At 42.0% G+C, this 13,431-nt stretch overlaps 1 protein-coding gene across 1 annotated transcript in view; it reads left to right on the top strand.

The window, feature by feature from the left end:
• The first annotated feature begins 1,070 nt into the window (after positions 1 to 1,070).
• lrrc52 (leucine rich repeat containing 52) overlaps positions 1,071 to 13,431 on the top strand; it is a 28,903-nt gene continuing 16,542 nt past the window's right edge. The window contains exon 1 of the mRNA XM_008407313.2: positions 1,071 to 3,184. Within this exon, the coding sequence (XP_008405535.1) occupies positions 2,536 to 3,184 (649 nt within the window). The 5' untranslated portion in view covers positions 1,071 to 2,535. The remainder of the gene's footprint in view (positions 3,185 to 13,431) is intronic.

A 13,431-nucleotide genomic window follows, 5' to 3' on the forward strand; every position in this document is an offset into this window, starting at 1 on the left:
GTGTGTGTGTGTGTGTGTGTGTGTGTGTGTGTGTGTGTGTGTGTGTGTGCGTGTGTGTGTGTGGCTAATGCCGCCTGCTTTCACATGGGATTACGTACATTATTTTTTAATTTTTTTTATACAGTCCAACAACCCCCACACACCCCAGCCTCCACATAAACACAGCAACCGATTTTGGTGTCGTGTGGAACCCTAAACAGAATCTGTTTGGGAGACGACGATTTACCACAAACTCAGCTGATGTTGTCTTCATATCATCCGTGTTCAAAGCTCAAGCGTTAAGATTTCGGGTGTAATCTTCGCTATAGTTTGTTACTGCAACCAAATGTGTTTCTTAACCAAGGCAAAGTTAAAACATTCAGCCTTCTGGCTGCAGTAACTTCAATGAGACATTGTCATCTAGCCTCGGACGTCGGTCTGACAAAGCTTTGCTCCACTCCTTGTTTTCGTCTGTGAGACGTTTGAGTGGTTTCTCACAAAGCCTCTCCGCCGCATCTCAGTAAATCTAAGATCTGGTTTCTTTTTCTTAACTCTCAGTGAGTCCTGGGTGGATTTAGTAATGTTTTTTGAGGTTTATTGTTATCTTGCAGGATCCAGTTCTGCTTCAGTTTTATTTATTTTCTTTATTATTATTACTTTTTTACAGATGGTCTCAGGTTTTCTTCGAGCACTCTCTGATTGGTGGTACAATTCATGGGGAACGCTATGACACCTCCAGTTCCATAATTCACAGCTGGTATGAGGTTCTGTCGGTGAAATGTTGGTTTATACCCAACATATCATCTATTCTGGTGTCGACATAATTCACTTTTAGATTCTCTCGGGTTTACCTGTTCCTGCACTCACCTGCCTGTTCACCCTCTGATGGATCGTCGTTCACCGAGCATCGATCACCTGGCGGCCGCCAGCCTCAGCTCCGTGGGCAGACTCACCTCCTCCTGGAACTCCAGTGACCCCTACATCGGTAAGATCCGCCCTCTTGGAACCTTCAGACTTCACCAACATCACTTTTTGTAATTAAAACTATTTTCGCATTAGTTCTGCTGAAGCACTGAGCACATATTAATCATTAAACTGGAGTCTGATAACTTTATACTGGGTCAATTTAAAAATATAAAGCTGTAAAATATTGCACTCTGTCTTCATGGATTTATACATGGGATGATATGACATTCCACTATCACATCACTGTGTTTTAACAAAGAATCTAGAGCTAAATTGGTAACATATTGCTTTATTGTGAAATGGAAAGGCAGCTATTAATTTCTTCTACTGCTAAAATCAAACGTTTTAAATGATGACATTACAATAATGTTACCAAACATTTGTTTTCTAGATTTTGAAACATAAAAACAGAGAATAAACAGCTGACAAACTTATAAATGTGTTCATGAATATCAACTTTTTGTACGATCAGTAATACATTTTTATTGCTACGCATGTTAAATCTGCCATTCGTGATATGAATTATTTCATATTCATTCAGCAACAGGTGATCTAGATGCAGTGCTGTATATGTTACACTAATCTCCATTATGCTGGAGAAAACTGTATAACCTTGCATTATTAATAATAATAATAAAACAACTAGATGTTAAATAGACTTATGCCGCATGGTTCGCTTCTGCCTCGGGCCGGCCCTGCTTCTCATTTTGTTTGCGCATCTGTTCACCGGACGTCTGGTTTTCTGAAAAAGGGCATCACCTTGTGACGTCACCAGCACAAATCACCTACATGGCTGAGTCACACACGGGCACACACACGTACAAGTGTGTGTCCGTGTGTGTGTGTGTGTGTGTGTGTGTGTGTGTGTGTGTGTGTAGCTGCGGTTTGAGCGCGTATGTGCAGAGGAGGAGGAGGAGGGGGGAGCGCAGTGGGGCGCGCTGAGCGGCAGACAGAGCATCAGTACAGCGCAGCAGAGCGCCGCGGTCACACCGGGGAAGGACGCACCGATCTCCGAGGAGAGGGGGAAATCGGCTTTTGTTTTGTTTGCAGGACAGCGTCACACACACACACACACACACACCTGATAGGCGAAGATATATATATTTAAAAAAAGGCAAACAACAACAAAAGGGAGGTTGCGCAAAAGTAGTCTGCAACATTCAGGATTTCAGCCGATTTCTGCAAGTCGTGGCATCTTGTTTGGAAACTAGTCAAACAATGCACTCTGTCGGAGACGGCTGATGCCCGAAGATGAGACTCGGAGGAAGTTTTTGGCGACGTCCCGCTGTTTTGTGGTCCTCAGGTGGGACAAAGTCTGGTAGGTCTCTCCGGTCACCTTCTGCTATAATGCCTTGTGGCGGCGCGCCGGCGTGCGTGTGACTGACTGACTGACCGACAGTCTGTCCAAGAGAGAAAGAGAGGCTGGATAGAAACATCAGGCAGGCTGTCAGGCAGCGACGGCTGGACTCCCAGCGCAGGCTTCTCTCCTCTCTCCCCGCTCCCCAGACTCATGCAGGATGCCCGGGAAGCGCCGCCGGGGAGCGCTGGTCCAGCTCAGCCCGAGTTCATGACGCCCTGGGCGGCCTCGTCATGCGTTTCTTGCCCGTGCCCAGCGCCCATTCCCTCCGGCTTCTCTTCCTCTTTATCTTCGTGATGGGGGTGGCCCCGTCTCCGGCGCTCACAGCCGGCTGCCCCGACGGATGCGTGTGCGACGACCAGCTGGTGGTCCAGTGCGCCGGACAGGATCTCACGCTGTTCCCCAACGACCTGCCCCTGGCGACCCGGCAGCTCATCCTCTCCAACAACCGCATCGCGGACCTGCCGGCCCTTCAGCTCAACTACCTGTCCGATCTGGTCTATCTCGATTGTAGCAACAACTCGCTGACAGAAATCTCCGAGTCCACTTTCGGGAACTTGCGGAAACTCGCCTACTTGGACTTGTCTTTCAACACGCTGCTGCAGATCGAGGACCGGACTTTCGGGCCCCTTTCTTCCCTGGTGATGCTCCGGATGACGGACAATCCGAGTCTGGGGGAGATCCACCCGGACGCCTTTTCGGAGAACTTTGCTCTGCAGGTCCTGGACGTGAGTCGGAACAACCTGACGGTCTTGAACATCAGCAGTCTGATCGCACTACCGGCTCTGCGCTCTCTGGGCCTCAGCGGGAACCCGTGGAGGTGCGACTGTGACACCGAGGACCTCTGCCTGTGGGTGCAGATAGAGGGATTCAAGTTCCAAGGTGAGTTCGGTCAAAACCCTGTCCGATTAGGGTTTTCAGCAATCATTGTTGATGGATGTAGGGGTAGGCGATACGGTCTTAAACTTTTCGATATTCGCGATGTACTTATTATTGAACAAACATTGGAGCAAATGGCAAAGCTATCAATCCTGCCAGGACAGTTTTGCGACATTTTAAACATCATTCATTTGAATTTATCATAGCAATAAATCAAAAATTTCTATCATAAGTAATTTGTCACGATAAATGATAAATGATACAATAAATGTCCACCCCTAATGCATATCAAGTTATTTTTATTTATTCATTTTAAGAAACATTCCAACATAAAATATCTTATGCATTGTTATTTGCTGAAAATGCCTCTGCTGTGCGGCATCTTTTCCTTTTTCTGGCTTGGAGAGTAAATATAAATCCATAAGCCAAAGCACCCCTATTATTATTGACACTTTCACTCAGATGATCAGAGTTCTATTAATTTAGCTGCTAATAAATGGCATCTTTGCTTCTTTATGCATTTTGTGAATGTACATGCACGTCCTCTTTGTGTCTAAACAGCCTTGCAAGAATATTTATTAATTTGACCCATCTTGTCACACAGTGCATAACTGTGAAGTCGAATAACATGATTATTGTTTGTAATTTTCTTTACACCTTTACTCTGACACCTCTAAGTAAAATCCAGTGCGACCGGCGTCCTCTTAAAGTCAGCTAATAGAGCCAAGCTGGCTCTTAATTAATGAGCAAACTGCATCAAGGCCCAGGAACGCAGCAGACGGGTCAGGAAGAAAGTTGTGGAGAAGTTTAACAGAACAATATCCCAAACTCTGAACTTGTCACGGAGCACAAGTCAAGCACAAGTCCGAACCTTCCACGACGTGGCCATCCACCAGGAAAGGAAGCCTTACTTGTGCAAAGATATGCATTCAACAAGTCTGTCCTTTGTTAATGAGTGGCAACAAAATGCATTGTTGAATTGTAGTCACTAAAAGGTGCCATTGAAAGTTTGTCTCAAACCATAAGGGGAACACGTCATGCATGTGGCAGTAGGACGTCATCTCAAGGTTTTGGCCTCCACTCTTTGTAGAGGCGGATCCTCCTGGTGGCAGCAGCAGGTTGTGTGGATGTTTTTTTTAAACATGAATACGGCTGGAGCATTTCTGAAATGAAACCATAAGAGGCTGCATAAGCCTTGAGCGGACAACTAGGAGGACAATACTGAGTAATGGAACTGATTAGGTCAAAGCATTTTTTATTTTTTGGGGGAGGAGGGGGGGATGGCCTAGTCAAAGTAAGTCCAACTGAGAAAGTCTGAAGATTTTCTTACCTTACTTCCTGCAACACACACTCCCCTCAAGCTGCCCTTCACTACTCGATAAGGGTTTAGCGGGTTTTTGCCGACATGTCCATTAAGATGCAAGGAGGGACTTTGTCAGAGCGAGTCCTCAAATAAGATAAACCAGGACGTTTCCCTCCGGTTGAGGACCAGCCCAGACGAGCTGTCGGTAAATGTTAATTGAGTGCAGCTCCAAAGCAGGTGAGCTAAGGTCAGGACTCGTAACAACATGTGTGTTGCTTTTTATAGCTGATGTGTTCATCAAAGATAACTCAGTGTCTATAGGAAGCCTGAGGCCAGAGTCAGTGTTTAAGGGACGATGATGTCCTTCTTGTACTATTTGTTGGGTTTTTTTTCATTGCTCGACACAATCCCCTTCTGGATACGCAAACACACACACACACACACAGACAAATCCACAAAGGCTCATCGGTGTGTGTTTGAGTAGGTACTACCCAAACACACACTGTGACCCTTCAGTCCAGATGGTTAATGATGGAGCTCGAAAAAGATGGACATTGACGATCTGATGAAGGGCAGTGTTCGTGGATGTGGGTGTTTCTGCATGTGTGTGTGTCAGAGTGCTAATCGGTGTGTGAGCTGCGGGGACCTGGGGTGAAATGAGAAGCTTGAGAGGAAGCTCTCCTCCTGGCACAGAGTCCCTAAAGTTGTTATCCGCCTTCAGCTGAGCCAGACTCTGAAAAAGTGTTGCACATAAACAGAGAGCTTGCTTATTTATGTCATCTGATGTTCTATTTCTCAAAATCAGAGTTGATATTCTGACTGAGCAGGTTTGTTGATGAATGCCTCATAGGTTCACATGCATGAACATCATGACTCGCTTTGGTGCTTTGAAAGGACGAAATAAAAAAAATGAAATAAAAAAAGTTTGACTTTCTTGTGGACATTTTCTGTCACACATGTAGTGAAAATGATTTATACAAGCTCCAGTTTGTTCATACACCCCCCACTAAATATTTGATTAAATATCCTGTATCAAGTTGCACATCGACCAAACACTTTTTGGAGCTTCTAGCACAATTTTGGCTTATTTTCAAATTTAGCTGAGTTTGTTTAAACTGTTTGGTTTCCTGATTCTGACCTGATTTATTTTTTTTAGCATAATCTCCATGTTTTTGCACAATAATGGCAATAATGGTGTTCTAAAAGTTCAATATTAACTTACTTAAATGAGTCAGCTGTGTTCTTGGGCTTGTTGTCTGATCGGACAGGTTCCATCTCACCCAAATTGCAGCTTTTGGAAATTACCCAAGAACCACCAAAGCTTTGTTCTGTCAGTCATAAAGTGGGAAATACTGAAACACCAGTGTCATTAACCACAGGGAAATCAGTTTAACATCAGAACATTAACTGAAATCCTCCAAACTAATATCCAAAACAAACACATTCAAGCCAGTATTTACCCTGGCATTTAGGCATTAAGACGAAGGCTAAATGCCTTCTGGAGAAAACGTATTTGACGTCAGACTAGTACTAAGTATTTTTTAGGGGAGAGTGTAAGGGAACCTGCTGTTTTGTGGTGGCAGCATTATTCTGTGGGGCTGTTTTGCTGCACATAGTTGAAATGAAAGACTGCCTCATAATTCTTTTGCTTCACTTTCAAATTTAAAATGCGGACAAAAGTGTGTTTTCATCCCAGTCAGTTTTCTCAAACACACATCAAACCCAGGTGAGTTATCAATAGAACACATTCAAGTTAAATCTACAAATTTTGATAAAAAAAAAAAAAAAAAAGAGCGTTCAAATATGCAGCCAGAATTACGCTGGAAGCTTATTGGTGTCTACAAAAAGTGTGTGATTTATGTGGAAATTACGGCGGAGCGTTTATCCTAATATCATAGGGATTTATGTGTGTATTTGACCCTATGTGTGTAATGTCATCTCAGTGCAACTTGGGAAGAAATGAACGATAAATTAAAACTTGTTTTGAAAACTCACCGCGGAAAAATAAGAGCTCAAATGCATTTCTGACAGCTGAAAACGGATGACATGCATGACCGGGATGCATGTATGAATAAAGTCTCACAAAGACAAACCCCTCGGACGTACACGGCCCTCATGAACGACTGCAAAACAAACGTGCGACACGGCGAAGCGAGGGCCAAACGAGCAGCTCTGTGTTGGAGCCGTCAGCGTTTCGTCGGCCATGAAAGCCTCACGGTTGACCTGCAGGGCTGCGAGTCCGACGTCCACAGACTCCAGCTGTCGCTGTCTGTCGGTGCGAATATGAGTCGGGTGCGAACGGCGGTGGATGTTTGTGGGTTCAAAACTCCAAAACAATCACTTTGTTTTGCTGCTGACGGCGTGGCTCGTATTTCACACATGGATTCGTGTTTAGTCACATTGTGTTTCAATTTGAAGGCGGCGGTGGGAATCAGGAGAGGGGCAACGTGTCACTTTTAAACATACTAAAAAGTATGTTTAAAAGAGTTTAAAAAGCTCTCTGACTCAGCATACCTTCGTTTCTTTTTAGTGGGAAAATATTGAATGTTTACAGGTGTAAAAACACGTAGCTTAGCTCTTCATTGAGCTGCTTTTTTTTTTTTTTTTTACCACTGCAGCAGCAGATTTTAACCTTTGGTTTCATGAAATTGTTTGGGAAAAAACATTTCTACAAATCAAATTAAATACTGTGTGCATTACTAATGAATACTGGAGGAAGTTACCAATAAAGTTATTGATCACAGAATGGAAATGCTGAATTGCTCCATGAACCTCATTTTTAATAAACTGTTTAGAGAATCTGGCCTGAACAGCCGATGCTGTTCCATTATATATGATATCATATGTGATTTGTGTCAGAGTTTAACATGTCAGTGCACAAAATAAAAAAAAAATTAAATTTTTTAAATAATTTTGTTTGCTAGATGGAACATTTTTGAGTTTGTGCTACTTGCAGTTGATTTGGGAATTTTGTTCCTGAAATCTTAATAAACTTTGTGTTTAGTCTGGTAACAGACCTGTTTTATTTTTAAATGCTACATTGCAATTAAATGGCTTGTTGTCCCAGGCAGCACTGGAAACGGCAAGGGAATTTATAAAAGTCACAATCGCAAAATATTACATCGGGTCAGTTTTAACGCATTTCAAAACTAGTGAATATGTTAAAGAAAAAAAGTTAATAAATCAGCAGCAAGAACCAGACTGCGGCTGAATGTGGAGTTTTGCTGAGGCAGCCCTGAACTCAGGCTTCAATTTATCCAGTGAGGTGGAGGAAGTTGGAAGAAATGTTTTCTGAGAGCAGAAGTGTAGAGACGTTGTAGACCGGCACCCTACCCAGGACTTTAAAAAGGCCTGTCTACCCTACTTACCCTTTCAGAGAAATAAACTAAATTTAATCAAACCATCTAAAAATGACAAATTTTCTGACCAGACAAACTTTACACCCACAAATAACATCCATCGTCAGTCACCTTAATGGTCTGCCTGCTGATTCGTTGCTTGAGCAATCTCTTGTCGCCGTGGCATGAACTTTGTTGCTTTCTTATTCTTCAGATGTCTTCTTTTTCTTACGGCAAAGATTTTATCTGATTCATAACCCATGAGCAAAAAGTGTTTCGAGTACTTTGCCTGTTTTGGGTTTTTGTCTACAACAGGCAGGTGAGATCTACGAATCTGGAGAGCATGTCTTAATCCGTATAAGGATGATGCACTTCCTGTTTTGAGAGGTGAAGCTCTTACATCTCTCTTTGTGTCTAAAATTGGTTTTAAAATGGCTTGTCTTTCTCTGAACAACAGAGATGAAATGTGATCTTGAAGAGCAAGTCTTTCTCCTCTTGCTGAAACATGTTTGTTTTTGTTATGAAGGAAAGTGGAAAAAGTGATGAAAAAAAAAAGGTTGTTCAGTCAGTGCAGTTAAAGAAACACAGAGTTAGCTGAAAATCCTGCAGTTTGATAAAATTACAAAGAGAACGGAGCGCCGCGCAGCTGAAAATGTGTCACCGGGTGTCACAGAGCGGCATGAGAAAAACAACCACTGAGAAGCGTCTTTTTGTAGTGTCATGAAATGGCTTGAAGAACTAAACAAACCGCAGCCTCAGTGTTCCTCTGAATGGTTGGAACGGAGGGAACGGCTCATCTCCACTCCGGGAGACAACTAGGTCTTGCTCAACATTCGCCCCTTGAGCCTAAATTAAATTTGCAACCATTGATGCAAGTTTAGTGTGTTTCTGTGAGATTTTTTCTTCTTCTTTTTCTTTTTTTTTTTTTTACAAGAAAAGTTGACAAGTTCTGACAGTCACCGAAGTCAAAAGTTTGGTTTCAGGACGGTGAGGTTGGCAGCTGCTTTCAGTTCTGTGGGGAAACAAACAGGACGAGGGTAAAAAAGTGATCAAAGAACAAGAGGATAGAACTCAGTCCAAATAAAAAGGTCTGCAGTGTTTTGTAAAAGTATTAAATACTTTTAAGCTGAATGTTTTATAAGAAAAAAACTTCAATGTGTTTAGTTTGAATCTTGCAAAACAAGAGGAAATGTGAAGTGGATAAATGGTTTATGTGGATAAAAATCTTAAAAGTGCAGTGTACTTCTGACCGGTTCATATGTGGCTGGAAGCATTTTTCCGCTTTTTTCACCGACTCTCTCTCTGCTGCATCGCCTAGGCACACTCAGATTGTTTTGAGAGCATCTGCAACCATCAATTTTCAAACATTACTATGTATTTCCAATTATGTCTTTGTCTGGACTTTGACTGGGCCATTCCAGCACATCAGCGCACTTTGATAATCACTGCAGTGTAGCTCTGTCTCTGTGTTGAGGTCTGTGTTTATCTCTGTGATTAGCTTTCCTGCTCCAGCTACGGAAAAGTGTTCCACATCATGATGTTGATGACCACTGTTAAGCACCACCGTGCTTAACAGTGGGGAAGGAGCTTCCAGGATGATGGTTTTCCACCTCGCATTGTGTTCTGCGAACCAAAAAGCTACGTCTTGGTCTCACCAGCTCAAAGCGCCTTCTTTTACATATTGTTTTTTATGGGTTTTTTTTACTTTTATTAAGACTCTTTCATGGCATAAACAGCTAAACGTAGTTACATCGTGGATTGAATGGCCCTCTGTGGGATGTTTAAACATCTCTATAGCTCCATTGCTGACCTCTCTGATGTGTTCCTTGGTCTTCATGTCGTTTTTTTTTTTCTTCTCTAATGTTCTCTAACAAACCTCTGAGGTCTTCACAGAACAGCTGGGATTTGTACTAAGATTAAATTACACACCGGTGAACTCTATTAATTATTTATGGCCTCTGAGGGAAATTTGGTGCTCTAGATTTTAGTTTTTTGGGGCTGTCAAAATAAAGGGGGATCGATATAAATTTGAATCCCGCTTTTTGATTTTTCAGTGATTCTTGAGAATAGGGACAAAACAGGTCCTATGGATAAAGCACAAAATTTGAATAAAATATACGCAAAATATATATTTTTTCAAATATCTGACTAAATTAACCTGGTTCATGTGAGCACAACAATGTATATGATCCTTGTGTTTGCTGAATATTTTTTTATTTTAAACGTTGTAGTCGGTGGATGATGCCTGTAAAAACCCTTGTCCTGGAGCAGAACTCAATATATTATAATAGTTTAAAACAAATAAAGAAATACTAAAATTATATATTATGACAATTAAGTACAAGTAGTCATATAATTAATTATAAAAGTATCAATAAATTGATTTATTAAAATGTGTCCCTAGTTTTTGTCAACACCATCAGACATAAAAAGAATGTAAAAAAAATCAGGCGTTCTTGTGGGGCACCAGAACTTCTGAGGACCCCGTGACCTCTTCCTTTCTCTTCCTTTGCTAAGCGGGCTAGTTAGCTCTGGTTAGCTTATGTTATTCTTTAGTTTTTTCTTCTGCTTTATTCCTAAGTTGTTCGTCACAACCATGAAGTGTCAACACTATACCTGACAATTTACAAAACTTTGATTAAATTTTGTGAATTAAAAGTTTAATTTTGGTGTATTAGAAAGATTTCATGGACCTGATGAGCTACAATATGGCCTTCAGAATAACATCATATAAATTGAGGTAGTTTGGTATTTTGTCAATTCCGTCAGATGTTTTTGAGACTCTTTCAGTGAAATTGTTGACAAATCTCACTTAAATGTGCAATTAATTCATTTTAATGTATTTTACATAAATTGCATTACTTCACATGTATCAAGTTTTTCATTTTACTAGTTTATCATCACCTTCAGTTCTGTGTCAACTCCGTCATGCACTGTCAACTCCGTCAGATGGACTTTTTGTTGTTGTAAATAATATTTTTTTTGTGTCTTGTGAAGCATTTGTCTGTAAAATGAGTAAAAATATCACTAATTGGGTATTTTAAAAATAATTTTGTATTTATTTTTTTCAGATAGTGATGACAACGTTCTGGGTCAGGTCGATTAAAAATTTAATTTTTAAAAAAATGTTGCAACTGGGAGCCTGCACCTTAGCATCTTTACATTTCCAAAACATTATTTGTCATATTTGCATACATAAGGTTGAGAAATAAATTTTAAAAAATTGGGAAAATTAAAACCCATTTTGTCCCTATTCTCAAGAATCACTGTTTTATTTATGAAGACAGAAAAAAAGGCAAACAGTGTTTTTATTTTCTTACTTTGTGTTGGTATATCACTAAAACTGCCGATCAAATACGCAGTGGTTGCAACAAGACAAAATCGAACACACACACGCACTTACATTCACACACACACACACACACACACGCGCGCGCACACACACACACACACACACAAACTAACCATCAAATGGGCAATATCATTTATCATGTCACTGGTAATAAATTAATTGCTTGTTGTTCCGGTTTGACACCTGCGTTTGAACCGTAACAGAATAAATTTTGTCCACTTTAAGCCAGGCTGTTCATTCGTCCTTCCTCATCACTCTCTTCTTCTCATCCGCAGCCGTCGCTTTCTTCCTGGCGTCAAGAGCATACGTACATTTTCTTGTTGTAATGTAACGCCGGAGTCGGTGAATGACTCACTGAGCTTACAGTATAGGGCTGCTGATTTTGAGAAGTGCGTCGTTTCAAATGCACAGGACGTACAGACGCGTGTCTGACGCCGGGCTGGCGGCGTTTCCGAGGTGACGGCCCTCGCACGGAAGAAAAGCGTTTCTGGCTGCCCCTTGGTGTCCTGGACAGCTCATAAGCGAGGGGCAAAGAGCCAGAGCTGAGGGGGGGGGAGCACACACAGTCATGGAGTTAAATATTCATAAAAGACAAACGGTGAGGTACACGACAGGCAAAATGGTGGAAATGCATCAAATTTCCGAAGAATGTGTGGATTATATAAAACTTTGCGGCAAAAGATGAAGAAGAAGAAAAAGCGTGAAAATAAAATCGGGTCACTGGCCTTCAAAGGAAGCCGAGAAAAACAAAAAGGGACAAATAAGGAGTTACCTTTAGCTGTACCCCAGATCTGTCACTCCAGCCCATTAAAACATTCATTATGACAAGCAGGCATCGATTCACTTTAATACAGGTAGATGATCTATTATTCATCAGCTGGAACCGTTCCTCAGACCCATCTGGTGCTGAGAACCGTATCAAATTCAGCTGGCCTGCCTGGCTGCTGGGAGCCTGCATATATTTTTATGTCCTGCCGCATTTCACGGCGTGAACTTGAAACCAGGACTGATGTGATGCATGGCGTGGGCGCGTTTGCAATGCGATCACCTGAGCTGCCGAGGAGTGTCAACACAAGAGCCCGAGTTTTGATGCGCAACGTGGCTGCATGCGTGTGTGTGTGTGTGTGTGTACGGGAATGTGCGTGACAACAGCGAAATGGGACTGGAAATGAGAGAGGAGAGTGTGAAGAGCAGAAAGGAGGATGGATAGCAGTGAGTGGAGGATGAGGGCAAACTTGTCAGAGTTGGAAGAAAAAGAAGAAATGATAAAGCAGAGGAGACAGAGTGACAGAAGAAGACTGCTTGGTGTGTTTCCGTTTGACCCGCTCTGCTTTCTGTCGCTGCATCCGATCTCTCGAATCAGAGGAAGTAGGGATCATATAGATGATGGAGAGCAGCACGTCGGTAATCTGACTAATGCTGCGTCTGAGGGACGAGGGAAGGTGTGTGTTATTAAAAAAAAAGAGGTTAGCCATTGTCAGCCATCATGAAAAGCTGAATTAATGTCGCTTTTAACTGGGGAACAGTAAGATTCTTTGTCCGTCCGTCCGTCCGTCCGTCCGTCCGTCCGTCCATCCATCCATCCATCCATCTTCTTCCGCTAATCCGGGGTCCATAGCAACGATCAGAAGCAAGACATTCCCCCAGAACTACAGTGACTCGTTGTAGCTATGACCTCATCTATGACATAGATCTATGTCATAGATGAAAGAACATCTGAGGTTCTAAATGCTTGGATCTCAAAACAGGAGGTCATTTCAAAGCAGCTCATTGACTCTTTGCAAGGTGTTTGATAAAGATTTTAAGTATGGCACAGGCTATGTTGTCTCCCCTCACTTTCGGTGCTGCACATTTAATCAACACTGGAATGAGGAAAGTATTTAACACACTGCTTCCATGGATCACTTTCGATTTAATTAGTCATGAGAACGACACGACTGAGTACGATGAGTTTGATGACTATTTATTCAATCCTTCATCAACAAGGAATAAAACCACGAAAAACTCACAGCAAACTGAGATAACTAGTCATAAGGACGACACGACTGAGTACGATGAGTTCGATGACTATTTATTCAATCCTTCATCGACAAGGAATAAAACCACCAAAAATTCACAGCAAACTTTCCCRGCYGGGAAAGTTTGCCGGGAAAGTTTCCCGGCACAGCAAACTTTCCCGGCTGGGAAAGTTTGCTGTGAGACTGCTGAGCGTAAAAACTCAACTGCGAAAAGAAAAGCGACTTTGGAAGAACTTAAA

The sequence above is a fragment of the Poecilia reticulata genome, linkage group LG4 (assembly GCF_000633615.1).
Source record: "Poecilia reticulata strain Guanapo linkage group LG4, Guppy_female_1.0+MT, whole genome shotgun sequence".
Taxonomy (NCBI): Eukaryota; Metazoa; Chordata; class Actinopteri; order Cyprinodontiformes; family Poeciliidae; genus Poecilia; species Poecilia reticulata.